This window comes from Ranitomeya variabilis, chromosome 2, assembly GCF_051348905.1.
Source record: "Ranitomeya variabilis isolate aRanVar5 chromosome 2, aRanVar5.hap1, whole genome shotgun sequence".
NCBI classification, from domain to species: domain Eukaryota; kingdom Metazoa; phylum Chordata; class Amphibia; order Anura; family Dendrobatidae; genus Ranitomeya; species Ranitomeya variabilis.
Window position 1 is genome coordinate 821251689 of NC_135233.1, and position 13994 is coordinate 821265682.

A 13994-nucleotide genomic window follows, 5' to 3' on the forward strand; every position below is an offset into this window, starting at 1 on the left:
ACCATAGATATTTTGCATATTATCAATCTGTGTAGAATTCAGCTTATTATTCTTCTGCACTGTCTGCTCCTGTACAAAGCTCTGCCAGTCAGATTTTATCTTCTGCCATCTACATCAGTGTGGCTTTACATCATTGCTATTTTAGCTCGTTTTCAACTGTTCTGCAATCCTCTACAGCAGAATTTATGCTAACTAGGTTCAGCAGAGTTGACATAAGGAAATCTGAGCAGTGTTTGATGCCTGTAGCAGATAGCTCAGTGATGTGAAGCTACAAATGCCCCTCTGTTGATATATATGGCAGAGGATTGCATATGACAGATTACATTTGAGTTATATTGAACAAATAAATACATAAATCTGAACATTATTATAATAACTCTTTAGATTTCTAGATTAAAAAAATATTGACTTAAAGAAGTTGCAGCTGGTTTCACACTTGCGTTTTGATCTGCAGCGTTTTTTTAAAAAAGCATGTGGTGAAAAAACGCATGTAAACGCATGCAAATGCTGCGTTTTTTAGACGCATGCGTTTTTGCGCCAAAAAAATGCGGTAAAACGCGGCATTTTCCCGCATTTACATGCGTTTTTTTCCGCGTTTGCGTTTTTGAAACGCATGCTGAGAAGTGTGTGACAGCTGCCAATCATCAAAATCAACTAGAAAACACACTATTAATAGAATTAGCTAGGGTTAGGGTTAGGGCTAGGATCCCTAGGGTTAGGGTTAGGGGTAGCTTTTTATTAGAATGTCTTGGTCACCAGGTCACTGATAAGCCACCCCCCCATCAAGGTGATAAAGGGATCCAAACCCTAACCCTAACCCTAACCCGACCCCTAACCCTAACCATAGGGATCCAAACCCTAACCTAACCCTACCCCTAACCCTACCCCTAACCCTAACCCTACCCCTAACCCTAACCCTAACCATAACCATAACCCTTGGGATCCTAACCCTTACCCTAACCCTATCCCTAACCACAGATCCAAACCCTAACCCTACCCCTAACCCTAACCATAACCCTAACCATAACCCTAGGGATCCTAACCCTAACTGTAACCCTAACCCTAGTGATCCTAACCCTAACCCTAAGGGTTAGGATCCTAACCCTAACTCTAAGGGTTAGGGTAAGGATCCCTAGGGTTAGGGTTAGGGTTAGGGTTAGGATCCCTAGGGTTACTAGGGATCCTAACCTTAGGGTTAGGGTTAGGTTTAGGGTTAGGATCCCTAGTAACCCTAGGGTTAGGGTTTTCTTGTTTTTTCTTGTGTTTAGGGTTAGGGTTTTCTTGTTTATTCTTGTGTTTAGGGTTAGGGTTTTCTTGTTTTTTCTTGTGTTTTCTTGTGTTTTTCGGTAAAAACGCATGCGTTTTTAATGCAAGCAAACGCATGTGCTTAAAAACGCATGCATTTACATAGACAGCAATGCGTTTTTTTGCCGCGAATAAACGCATGCGTTTTTTTGCGGCAAAAAAAGCCGCTAGAAATTACTACATGTTGCATTTCTGCAAATGAACGCACGCGTCAAAAAACGATGCAGATCAAAACACAAGTGTGAAACCAGCCTAAGAGTAGGAAAACTAAGCGGTTCTTTTATTTTAAAAAAATAACAGTATTATTATTAATATTATTGTCCATCAGTCATATCTAGCTTTGCAGTTCAGTTTTGCTCACTTAAGGTACCTTCACACTAAACAATTTACCAACGATCACGACCAGCGATACGACCTGGCCGTGATCGTTGGTAAGTCGTTGTGTGGTCGCTGGGGAGCTGTCACACAGACAGCTCTCCAGCGACCAATGATGCCGAAGTCCCCTGGTAACCAGGGTAAACATCGGGTTACTAAGCGCAGGGCCGCGCTTAGTAACCCGATGTTTACCCTGGTTACCAGCGTAAATGTAAAAAACAAACAAACAGTACATACTCACATTCCAGTGTCCGTCAGGTCCCCCGGCGTCCGCTTCCCGCACTGACTGTGTCAGTGCCCCGGCCGTAAGGCACAGCACAGCGGTGACGTCACCGCTGTGCTTTTACTTTACGGCCGGCACTCACAGTCAGTGCAGGAAGCAGACGGCAAGGGACCTGACGGACACCGGAATGTGAGTATGTACTGTTTTGTTTTTTTTTACGTTTACGCTGGTAACCAGGGTAAACATCAGGTTACTAAGCACGGCCCTGCACTTAGTAACCCGATGTTTACCCTGGTTACCAGTGAAGACATCGCTAGATCGGTGTCACACACACCGATCCATCGATGTCTACGGGAGATCCAGCGACGAAATAAAGTTCTGGCCTTTCTTCTCCGACCAATGATGGCACAGCAGGATCCTGATCGCTGCTGCCTGTCAAACACAACGATATCGCTAGCCAGGACGCTGCAACGTCACAGATCGCTAGCGATATCGTTGCAAAATCATTTAGTGTGAAGGTACCTTTAAAGTGAAACTGAAGTTTAGTTGACTTTACAGAATAAGTAGATACTTGCACAAATAAGGAATAACAGTATTTATAGCAGTTACATGAAATTACATTTTCCACCAGTCGTCCCATCTCCAGGCTCACTAAATTTGAGTCCTCTCTAAGGCTAAGTTCACATTTGCGTTCAGGGGCTTTGCGGAGGGCTGCGTACATCCTCCGTTAAGCCTGCCTACTTCTGCATACTTCTGCATGTGGATCGCCCCCCAAGAGCCGTGGAGTACTCGGTACCGGGTCTGGTCGGTTCAAAGGGGGATGTCACGGTGGCTGACCTGGTCCATGGCCCTGGGACTTCCGTATAAAAGGGAAAGGTCTTTAAAGGGATAAAGTTTATGTTCGTGACACCACCAGTCGTATTCGGTCAGGGTTACCGACGCTGCTTTAAGGAGTCCGCTGGGGTGATGTTATGGCAGCTAGATGGTATACCTTCCCACAGGTGAAGTATGTCCCCAGGGCTTCCCAGTATGTAGATGGTGCTATGCTGAATGGCGCGGTGAAGAACGAGGACACAAGGTTGCAGTCTCTTTACCTTTACTGAAGACTTCAGCATCCACAGTCCAGGGCACTAGATCACAGGCCAGGCAGAGTCCTGCCAGTTTGGAGGCAAGTCCAGAGTTCCCTTATCCAGGTGTAAATCAGTAGCCTTCCCTTGCGCTGCAGTGGTGTAGTCCCTTACTGCCTATGGCTTCACATAAGGGTCTCACAGATGCGATGTTTCACTCTCTCTGTCCCCCCATATAGGATAGGACAAAACCCGTATGACTGGTGACTTGAGCCTGTTTATAGGGTCTCTTAGATAACCCGGCTCTGTAGGTGTCACCGTGCCTCCTGGGTGTAGGTGCGGACAGGTAACCTGCAATTAACTGTTCTACCAGCCTCTGAAATAAGGATTAGAGTTCCTGACTACCTCGGTGTTCTGGCTACCGGGATTTTGCGCCTCAGAAGGAGGCAGCCCGAGTGGGGCTGGTCCCCTTCTGGTATCCTCTCCTTTGCTTCGACTTCCTTCACGCTCGCTGCAATACAATTCTGCCTTTCAGTGTCTCTTTCTGGGAGCTGCAGCTCTGAGGGCATGCACAGTTCCGTTAACCTTCTGTCCTCCTCAGACTACTGTCTGGAACTTTCTAACTTTCCCTACAGACTACCAGTTTTATATATATATATATATATATATATATATATATATATATATATATATATATATATAGTGTCCTAATAAATAGGAGCAGAAGATCCCCCTTGTGGCCTGGAGTGTGAATGCGTGTTGCATGTTTGTGATACCTGGATGCAGTTATCCTTTCTTGCCTCCAAACGAAGCATCACTCTCCCGGAGAGGAAAGCAATACCACTGCGGCGACCAGGACCCGGAACTTAGCCTTAGCATGTGGCTAAAAATTAGCTGTTATGATGTCTCCCAAACACTGTACACACATGAGGGATTTCTGCTCTATTGTGTATATTGTGTATATATAGTACATGCTCAGGAGCTGCAGCAGCTTAACCCCTTAACCCTCGGAGGTCTTTTCATTTTTGGATTTTCGTTTTTTGCTCCCCTTCTTCCCACAGCCATAACTTTTTTATTTTTTCTACAATATGGCTATGTGACGGCTTGCATTTTGCGGAACGAGTTGCACTTTTGAACAGCACCATTGGTTTTAACATATCATGTACTGGAAAACGGGAAACAAATTCCAGGTGTGGTGAAATTGCAAAAAAAAAGTGCAATCCCACAGTTGTTTTTTTTTGTTTTGTTTTTACCATGTTCACTAAATGTTTGCTAAATGCTAAAACTGACCTGCCATTATGATTATCCAGGTCATTATGAGTTCTTAGACACCAAACATGTCTAGGTTCTTTTTTACCTAAGTGGTGAAAAAAATGTCAAAGTTTGTTAAAAAACAATTGGGCCATTTCCCGATACCCATAGCATCTCTATTTTTCGTGATCTCAGATTGGGTGAGGGCTTATTTTTTACATGCCGAGCTGACATTTTTAATGATACCATTTTGGTGCAGATAAGATCTTTTCATTGCCAATAGCATTTTAATTCAATGTTGCGGCGACCCCAAAAAACATCATTCTGTGATTTTGACTTTTTTTCTCTTTTATGCCGTTTAGCGATCGGGTTAAATCTTTTTTTATATTGATAGATCAGGCGATTATGAATGTGGCGATACCAAATATGTGTATGTTTGATTTTTTGAAATTGTTTTATTTTGAATGGAGCAAAAGGGGGTGATTTGAGCTTTTATTTTTTTTATTTTTTAATATTTGTAAACATTTTTTTTTACTTTTGACATGCTTCAATAGTCTCCATGGGAGACTAGAAGCTGCCATAATCCGATCGACTCTGCTACATACACAACCCACAAGCTCGCTGTCTCGGGGTAATCCTTGACACTGATCTCTCCTTCAAACCACATATCCAAGCCCTTTCCACTTCCTGCCGCCTTCAGCTCAAAAATATTTCATGGATCTGTACAGTCTTAAACCAAGAATCTGCAAAAACCCTAGTCCATGCCCTAATCATCTCCCGCCTCGACTACTGTAACTGTTGTGAATTCCGTTCTCGAACTCCCTCCTGTGGTCATGAATGGTACTTCAGCGAGTTCTGTCCGTGGACTCCCTCTGGTGGCTGTGGGTGGAGCTGCTGGTTCTGAGATTCCTTCCCCAGCTGCCCTCGTTTAGGGCTAGGCTGGCTGCTCTATTTAACTCCACTCAGATCGTTACTCCATGCCAGCTGTTGATGTCTTTGCACTGGTTCAGATCTATCTTGGACCTTTCTGAGGACCTGTCTACTCCAGCAGAAGCTAAGTTCCTGCTTGTTCATTTGTTGCATATTGTTTTTCTTGCTAAGTTCTAGTCCAGCTTGCTTTCATGAAATTGCCTGGCTAGCTGGAAGCTCTGGGGGTGCAGAGTAGCACCACCGCACCGTGAGTCGGTGCGGGGGTCTTTTTTGCACACTCTGCGTGGTTTTTGTAGTTTTTTGTGTTGACCGCAAAGATCCCTTTTCTATCCTCAATCTGTTTAGTTAGACTGGCCTCCTTTGCTAAAACCTATATCATTCCTGTGTTTGTGATTTCCTCTTAACTCACAGTCAATACTTGTGGGGGGCTGCTTTTACCTTTGGGGAATTTCTCTGAGGCAAGTGAGGCTTTGTTTCCTTTCTTTAGGGGTAGTTAGCTCTTAGGCTGTGAAGAGGCGTCTAGGCAGAGTCAGGCATTCTCCACGGCAATTTCTAGTGTGTGTTGATAGGAGTAGGGTTTGCGGTCAGCAGAGTTCCCATTTCCCCAGAGCTCGTCCCGATTCCGTGTTTAACTATCAGGTCATTCCGGGTGCACCTAACCACCAGGTCCATAACAGTACAGCTGGCCCACAAAGTGTTAATGCATCTCAATAGAGGGAAAAGAGAAGTTCTGAGACCATTTTTTTTTTCCTCTGCAGGGTGTTTTGTCTTTCTTTTCCCCTTAAACTCTGGGTGGTTCAGGACTCAGGTGTAGATATGGACATTCAAGGTCTGTCCTCTAGTATGGATCAACTCACTGCAAGGGTACAGAACATTCAAGATTATGTAGTTCAGAATCCTATGTTGGAGCCTAGAATTCCAATTCCTGATTTGTTTTCTGGGGATAGATCTAAATTTCTGAATTTCAAAAATAATTGTAAACTGTTTCTTGCTCTGAAACCCCGCTCTTCTGGTGACCCTATTCAGCAAGTAAGAATCATTATTTCTTTGTTGCGTCACGACCCTCAAGACCAGGAGATCCTGCATTGCGTAATGTAGATGCGTTTTTTCTGGCGCTGGGATTGCTTTATGATGAACCGAATTCTGTGGATCAGGCACAGAAAATTTTGCTGGCTTTGTGTCAGGGTCAGGATGAAGCGGAGGTATATTGCCAGAAGTTCAGAAAGTGGTCTGTGCTTACTCAGTGGAATGAGTGTGCCCTGGCAGCAATTTTCAGAAAGGGTCTTTCTGAAGCCCTTAAGGATGTTATGGTGGGGTTCCCCACATCTGCTGGTCTGAATGAATCAATGTCCTTGGCCATACAGATCGATCGGCGCTTACGTGAGCGCAAAACTGTGCACCATTTGGCGGTATCCTCTGAGCAGAGGCCTGAGTTTATGCAATGTGATAGGACTTTGACCAGAGCTGAACGGCAAGAACACAGACGTCAGAATGGGCTGTGTTTTTACTGTGGTGACTCCACTCATGCTATCTCTGATTGTCCTAAGCGCACTAAGCGGTTCGCTAGGTCCGTCACCATTGGTACTGTACAGCCTAAATTTCTTTTGTCCGTTACTCTGATTTGCTCTTTGTCATCCTATTCTGTTATGGTATTTGTGGATTCAGGCGCTGCCCTGAATTTGATGGACTTAGAGTTTGCCAGGCGCTGTGGTTTTTTCTTGGAGCCCTTGCAGCATCCCATTCCTTTGAGGGGAATTGATGCTACACCTTTGGCCAAGAATAAGCCTCAGTACTGGCCCCAGTTGACCATGTGCATGGCTCCTGCGCATCAGGAGGATATTCGCTTTTTGGTGTTGCATAATTTGCATGATGTGGTCGTGTTGGGTTTGTCATGGCTGCAGGTCCATAATCCAGTATTGGATTGGAAATCAATGTCGGTGTCCAGTTGGGGTTGTCAAGGGGTACATGGGGATGTTCCATTGTTGTCAATTTCTTCCTCCACTCCTTCTGAAGTCCCTGAGTTTTTGTCGGATTACCGGGATGTATTTGATGAGCCCAAATCTAGTGCCCTATCTCCTCATAGGGATTGTGATTGTGCTATTAATTTGATTCCTGGTAGCAAGTTCCCTAAGGGACGACTTTTCAATTTGTCTGTGCCAGAACATGCCGCTATGCGGAGTTATATAAAGGAGTCCTTGGAGAAAGGGCATATTCGCCCGTCGACGTCACCATTGGGAGCAGGGTTCTTTTTTGTGGCCAAGAAGGATGGTTCTCTGAGACCTTGTACAGATTACCGCCTTCTTAATAAAATTACGGTCAAATTTCAGTACCCTTTGCCTCTACCGTCTGATTTATTTGCTCAGATTAAGGGGGCTAGTTGGTTCACCAAGATAGACCTTCGAGGGGCGTATAATCTCGTGCGTATTAAACAGTGCGATGAATGGAAAACAGCATTTAATACGCCCGAGGGCCATTTTGAGTACCTGGTGATGCCATTCGGCCTTTCTAATGCTCCCTCTGTGTTTCAGTCCTTTATGCATGACATCTTCCGAAAGTATCTGGATAGATTCATGATCGTATATTTGGATGATATTTTGGTCTTTTCGGATGATTGGGAGTCCCATGTGAAGCAGGTCAGAATGGTGTTTTTAGGTCCTTCGTGCTAATTCCTTGTTTGTGAAGGGATCTAAATGTCTCTTCGGAGTTCAGAAGGTTTCCTTTTTGGGCTTCATTTTTTCCCCTTCTACTATCGAGATGGATCCTGTTAAAGTCCAGGCTATTTATGATTGGACTCGGCCTACATCTGTGAAGAGCCTTCAGAAATTTCTGGGCTTTGCCAATTTTTACCGTCGCTTCATCGCTAATTTTTCTAGTGTTGTTAAATCGTTGACTGATTTGACCAAGAAGGGTGCTGATGTGGTGAATTGGTCCTCTGCGGCCGTTGAGGCTTTTCAGGAGTTGAAACGTCATTTCTCTTCGGCTCCTGTGTTGTGTCAGCCAGATGTTTTGCTCCCTTTTCAGGTCGAGGTTGATGCTTCTGAAATTGGAGCAGGGGCTGTTTTGTCTCAGAGAAGTTCTGATTGCTCTGTAATGAAGCCATGTGCTTTCTTTTCTAGAAAGTTTTCACCTGCTGAGCGTAATTATGATGTTGGCAATCGAGAGTTGTTGGCTATGAAGTGGGCATTCGAGGAGTGGCGACATTGGCTTGAAGGAGCCAAGCATCGCGTGGTGGTCTTGACGGATCACAAGAATCTGACTTATCTCGAGTCTGCCAAGTGGTTGAATCCTAGACAGGCTCGTTGGTCGCTGTTTTTCTCCCGTTTCAATTTTGTGGTTTCGTACCTTCCAGGTTCTAAGAATGTGAAGGCTGATGCCCTTTCAAGGAGTTTTGTGCCTGATTCTCCTGGAGTTCCTGAACCGGCTGGTATTCTCAGAGAGGGGGTAGTTCTGTCTGTCATCTCCCCTGATTTGCGACAGGTGCTGCAGGAGTTCCAGGCTGATAGACCTGGCCGTTGTCCAGCGGAGAAACTGTTTGTCCCTGATAGATGGACTAATAGAGTTATCTCTGAGGTTCATTGTTCGGTGTTGGCTGGTCATCCTGGGATTTTTGGTACCAGAGATTTGGTAGCTAGGTCCTTTTGGTGGCCTTCCTTGTCGCGGGATGTGCGTTCTTTTGTGCAGTCTTGTGGGACTTGTGCTCGGGCTAAGCCCTGCTGTTCTCGTGCCAGTGGGTTACTTTTGCCCTTGCCGGTCCCGAAAAGGCCCTGGACGCATGTTTCCATGGATTTTATTTCAGATCTTCCTGTTTCTCAAAGGATGTCGGTCATCTGGGTGGTTTGTGATCGCTTCTCTAAAATGGTCCATTTGGTACCCTTGCCTAAATTGCCTTCTTCCTCTGATTTGGTTCCATTATTTTTCCAACATGTGGTTCGTTTGCATGGCATTCCTGAGAACATCGTGTCTGACAGAGGTTCCCAGTTTGTTTCAAGGTTTTGGCGGTCCTTTTGTGCTAAGATGGGCATTGATTTGTCTTTTTCTTCGGCTTTCCATCCTCAGACAAATGGCCAAACCGAACGAATCAATCAGACTTTGGAAACTTATCTGAGATGCTTTGTTTCTGCGGATCAGGATGATTGGGTGACCTTCTTGCCATTGGCTGAGTTCGCCCTTAATAATCAGGCCAGTTCGGCTACTTTGGTTTCACCTTTTTTTTGTAATTCTGGTTTTCATCCTCGTTTTTCTTCAGGGCAGGTTGAGCCTTCGGACTGTCCTGGTGTGGATTCTGTGGTGGACAGGTTGCAAGAAATTTGGACTCATGTGGTGGACAATTTGACAATTTGACCACCCACCAACCGCCGTCGCCGTGTTGGTCCCCGACTTCATGTTGGGGACTTGGTTTGGTTATCGTCTCGTTATGTTCCTATGAAGGTTTCTTCTCCTAAGTTTAAGCCTCGTTTCATTGGTCCTTATAAGATTTCTGAAATTCTTAATCCTGTGTCATTTCGTTTGGCCCTTCCTTCTTCTTTTGCCATCCATAATGTGTTCCATAGGTCGTTGCTGCAGAGATATGTGGCGCCTCTGGTTCCCTCCGTTGATTCTCCTGCTCCGGTGTTGGTCGAGGGGGAGTTGGAGTATGTGGTGGAGAAGATTTTGGATTCTCGTATTTTGAGAGTGAAACTTCAGTACTTGGTCAAATGGAAGGGCTATGGTCAGGAGAATAATTCCTGGGTTGTTGCCTCTAATGTCCATGCTGCCGATTTAGTTTGTGCCTTTCATTTGTCTTGTCCTGATCGGCCTGGGGGCTCTGGTGAGGGTTCGGTGACCCCTCCTCAAGGGGGGGTTAATGTTGTGAATTCCGTTCTCGAACTCCCTCCTGTGGTCATGAATGGTACTTCGGCGAGTTTTGTCCGTGGACTCCCTCTGGTGGCTGTGAATGGAGCTGCTGGTTCTGAGATTCCTTCCCCACCTGCCCTCGTTTAGGGCTAGGCTGGCTGCTCTATTTAACTCCACTCAGATCGTTACTCCATGCCAGCTGTCGATGTCTTTGCACTGGTTCAGATCTCTCTTGGACCTTTCTGAGGACCTGTCTACTCCAGCTGAAGCTAAGTTCCTGCTTGTTCATTTGTTGCATATTGTTTTTCTTGCTAAGTTCTAGTCCAGCTTGCTTTCATGAAATTGCCTGACTAGCTGGAAGCTCTGGGGGTTCAGAGTGGCACCACCGCACCGTGAGTCGGTGCGGGGGTCTTTTTTGCACACTCTGCGTGGTTTTTGTAGTTTTTTGTGTTGACCGCAAAGATCCCTTTTCTATCCTCAATCTGTTTAGTTAGACTGGCCTCCTTTGCTAAAACCTATTTCATTCCTGTGTTTGTGATTTCCTCTTAACTCACAGTCAATACTTGTGGGGGGCTGCTTTTACCTTTGGGGAATTTCTCTGAGGCAAGTGAGGCTTTGTTTCCTTTCTTTAGGGGTAGTTAGCTCTTGGGCTGTGAAGAGGCGTCTAGGCAGAGTCAGGCACGCTCCACGGCTATTTCTAGTGTGTGTTGATAGGAGTAGGGTTTGCGGTCAGCAGAGTTCCCATTTCCCCAGAGCTCGTCCCGATTCCGTGTTTAACTATCAGGTCATTCCGGGTGCACCTAACCACCAGGTCCATAACATGTAACCTCCTGCTCTGTGGCCATCCCTCTAACACTCTCGCACCTCTCCAATCTATTCTAAACTCGGCAGCCTAACTAATCCACCTGTTCCCCCGCTATTCCCCGGCCTCTCCCCTCTGTCAATCCCTTCACTGGCTCCCCATTACCCAGAGACTCCAGTACAAAAGCCTAACCATGACATACAAAGCCATCCACAACCTGTCTCCTCCATACATCTGTGACCTCGTCTCCCGGTACTTTCCTGTACGCAACCTCCAATCCTCACAAGGTCTCCTTCTCTACTCCCCTCTTATCTCCTCTTCTCACAATCGCATACAAGATGTCTCTCGCGCATCACCCCTACTGTGGAACTCTCTACCACAACATATCAGACTCTCACCTACCATCGAAACCTTTAAAAAGAACCTGAAGACCCACCTCTTCCAACAAGCCTACAACCTGCAGTAACCACTGATCGACCAAGCCACTGCATGACCAGCTCTATTCTCACCTACTGTATCCTCACCCATCCTTTGTAGACTGTGAGCCCTTGCAGGCAGGGTCCTCTCTCCTCCTGAACCAGTTGTGACTTCCATTGTTCAAGATTATTGTACTTGTTTTTATTATGTATACCCTTCCTCACATATAAAGCGCCATGGAATAAATGAGCTATAATAATAAATAATAAGTAATACAAATACAGGTGATTATCCGATCACCTGTATGTAGCAGAATTGCTCATTTGCTATGAGCGCTGACCACCTGCTGTAGACCTCTGGTTGTCATGCCAACCCATCAGCAACCCACGGACATGTGACACGGGCACCAATGGGTGGGATTTCTGGCTCGCTTGCCAGAAAAGCTTGTTAAATGCTGGTGTCAGAGATTGACAGTGGCATTTAACTAGCTAACTGCTGCAGGTGGATTGCGATTCTGCCCGCAGTGGTTAGACGCACATGTCAGCTGTTTAAAACTGCTGATATGTGCCAGAAAAGATGTGGGCTCAGCGCCGGAGCCTACATCAAAGGAAGGGAGTCCAAAATTCATCAGTACCAAACAGTTTAGCTGTCAATCTAGTACTGTGTGAAAAAGAAAAACTTCTTACTAGAAAGCAACACAGTCTATCTTTCACTCTCTGGCTCTTAAGTGCAGAAAGCAGCATGTTTTTTAGATAATATATTTTATAGATTTGTGTAAATTTATTTGAACTATTGACTTCTTCAAAGTTTGTTGATTTTTTAAAGTAATAGCACTAGTGATAGTCACCAAAAGTTCACGCACATCTAAACATATTAACACACACCCCGGAACAATTTGTAGGGTCAGTCTATTAATCCTCTGTTTTAAAAACATTAATATTATACAATTATGAAATTTACAGTACACAATGTGAGCAAACATATTTTTTCATTATATTTCATAGCCTTAGCTCTCTAATATCTAGGGCTTCCCATCTACTAAGCAGTCCTTTCCTAACAGCCTCAAGATGCTGCATACATTTTACAAAATAGTCTATCCTTACCTCCCAGACTGACATTGCTCTTCATGTCTGATCCCTATGTCCACTGTATTGGATACAGTGGTCACATGACATTGTTTAAGTCTGGAGACCAACAAGGAAAACGGTAGAAATTCTCTTTCAGTGAATTTTAAGTATTTTAGCTATTTATTGTATTTTAATTTGTTTTCCAGATTGCTGCTGGAGCTAAAGAAGTATCTGTATTTGGAGCAGCATCAGAGACATTTAGTGAGAAGAACATTAATTGTTCTATTGAGGAAAGCATGGGAAGATTTGAAGACGTCATAAAGTCTGCACACAGCTTACAAGTCCCAGTACGCGGGTATTTACAATTTTGCTTAAACTATTTTTATTCATAAATAGAGATGGGCGAATCCATCGATGTTCGGGTCTTGCGGGTTAGCCCAAATGTTTTAACAAAATGCGGATTGTGTACCATAATGGTACCGAACCTGAACCCGGACCCCATTCAAGTGAATGGAGTACCTGAACATCGGGTGTTTCCCACTCTGTCATCTCAGTGACAGCACAAGAAACACCGGCTCTGATTGGTGGTAAGTTCGGAAAACTTCAGTGCTATCACCCACTATCTGTTCAAACATGGAATTCCAAATGTCAATTTTTGAGATTGAGACAGAAATTCTTATCTATTAAAGATTTTGAAGAAAGAGCTAAGGACCTGGAGTATAGGTTTGGTAAACGGGGCTATCCTGGCAAAGTTTTAGATTCAGCATACCATCATGCCAGAACAGCTAATAGATCATCCCTTTTAGTATCAAAGACGAAAGATGAATATAGTGGCCTTATACATCTTTTAGGGACTTAGGATAATTCATCTAAAGAGCTTATGGATGTTTTGAAAACCTATTGGGAAGGTTTTGAGACTAGATCTTGATTTAAAGGACCTATTGCCAACAAAGGTGTTAGTAACTTATTAGAGAGCTCGCAATCTAAGGGATCTATTAGTCCACATTCATTTATTACTAAACATAGAAAACAACACATAGCTTAATAGACCGGTTATAGTTTGTACTTATAGGTGTGGGTCTTGCAGAGCATGCAAATTTGTAGAGAAAAAAGCAAGTTTGAAAGTGATTCCACAGGTAAGATCTTCCAGAATAGGAAATTCATTAATTGTATAATAGAAGAGATTATTTACATTGCAAAATGCCCATGTCCAAAAAGTTACATTGGAAAGACGATTTGTGAATTTAGAAAAACAATGCTTAAACATGTTGACAACATTCAGAGGAATCAGGATATTACCATCTATAGACATATGTGGATGGTGCCTGGTGGGAATATTAAATTGATTAGGTTCCAGGAGATAGAAAAAAATCAGAGCATCTCCCAGAGGAGGAGATTTTGACAGAGTCTTAAGAACAGAAGTAGAATGGTTATTCAGGTTGAAAATGGTTACCCCTTTAAGTCTCAATGAGTCCATCTCATATACATCCTTCATCCAATAATCTTCTATGAATGGAGGGAATGTTGATTAAGGACTTATATCCAATTTTGGGCGATGTTAGGAAATTGTGGTGGTTTACAGTAGGAGATTATTTTATTGGTAATAAGTAGGGATGAGCAGACTCGTGGTTGTTTGTCTTCAGCATGTTCAGCCGAATCACAGTTGACAGTTCAGTACGGTATCAAAAGGACGCCAAATGGGGGTAAGAGCAAAAAAATTGCCT

At 44.2% G+C, this 13994-nt stretch overlaps 1 protein-coding gene across 2 annotated transcripts in view; it reads left to right on the forward strand.

Annotated features, from left to right (window-relative positions):
• HMGCLL1 (3-hydroxy-3-methylglutaryl-CoA lyase like 1) overlaps positions 1-13994 on the forward strand; it is a 125199-nt gene that overhangs the window by 69691 nt on the left and 41514 nt on the right. For both annotated transcript variants that reach the window (XM_077292889.1, XM_077292890.1), the window contains exon 6: positions 12477-12625. In XM_077292889.1, the coding sequence (XP_077149004.1) occupies positions 12477-12625 (149 nt within the window). The remainder of the gene's footprint in view (positions 1-12476; positions 12626-13994) is intronic.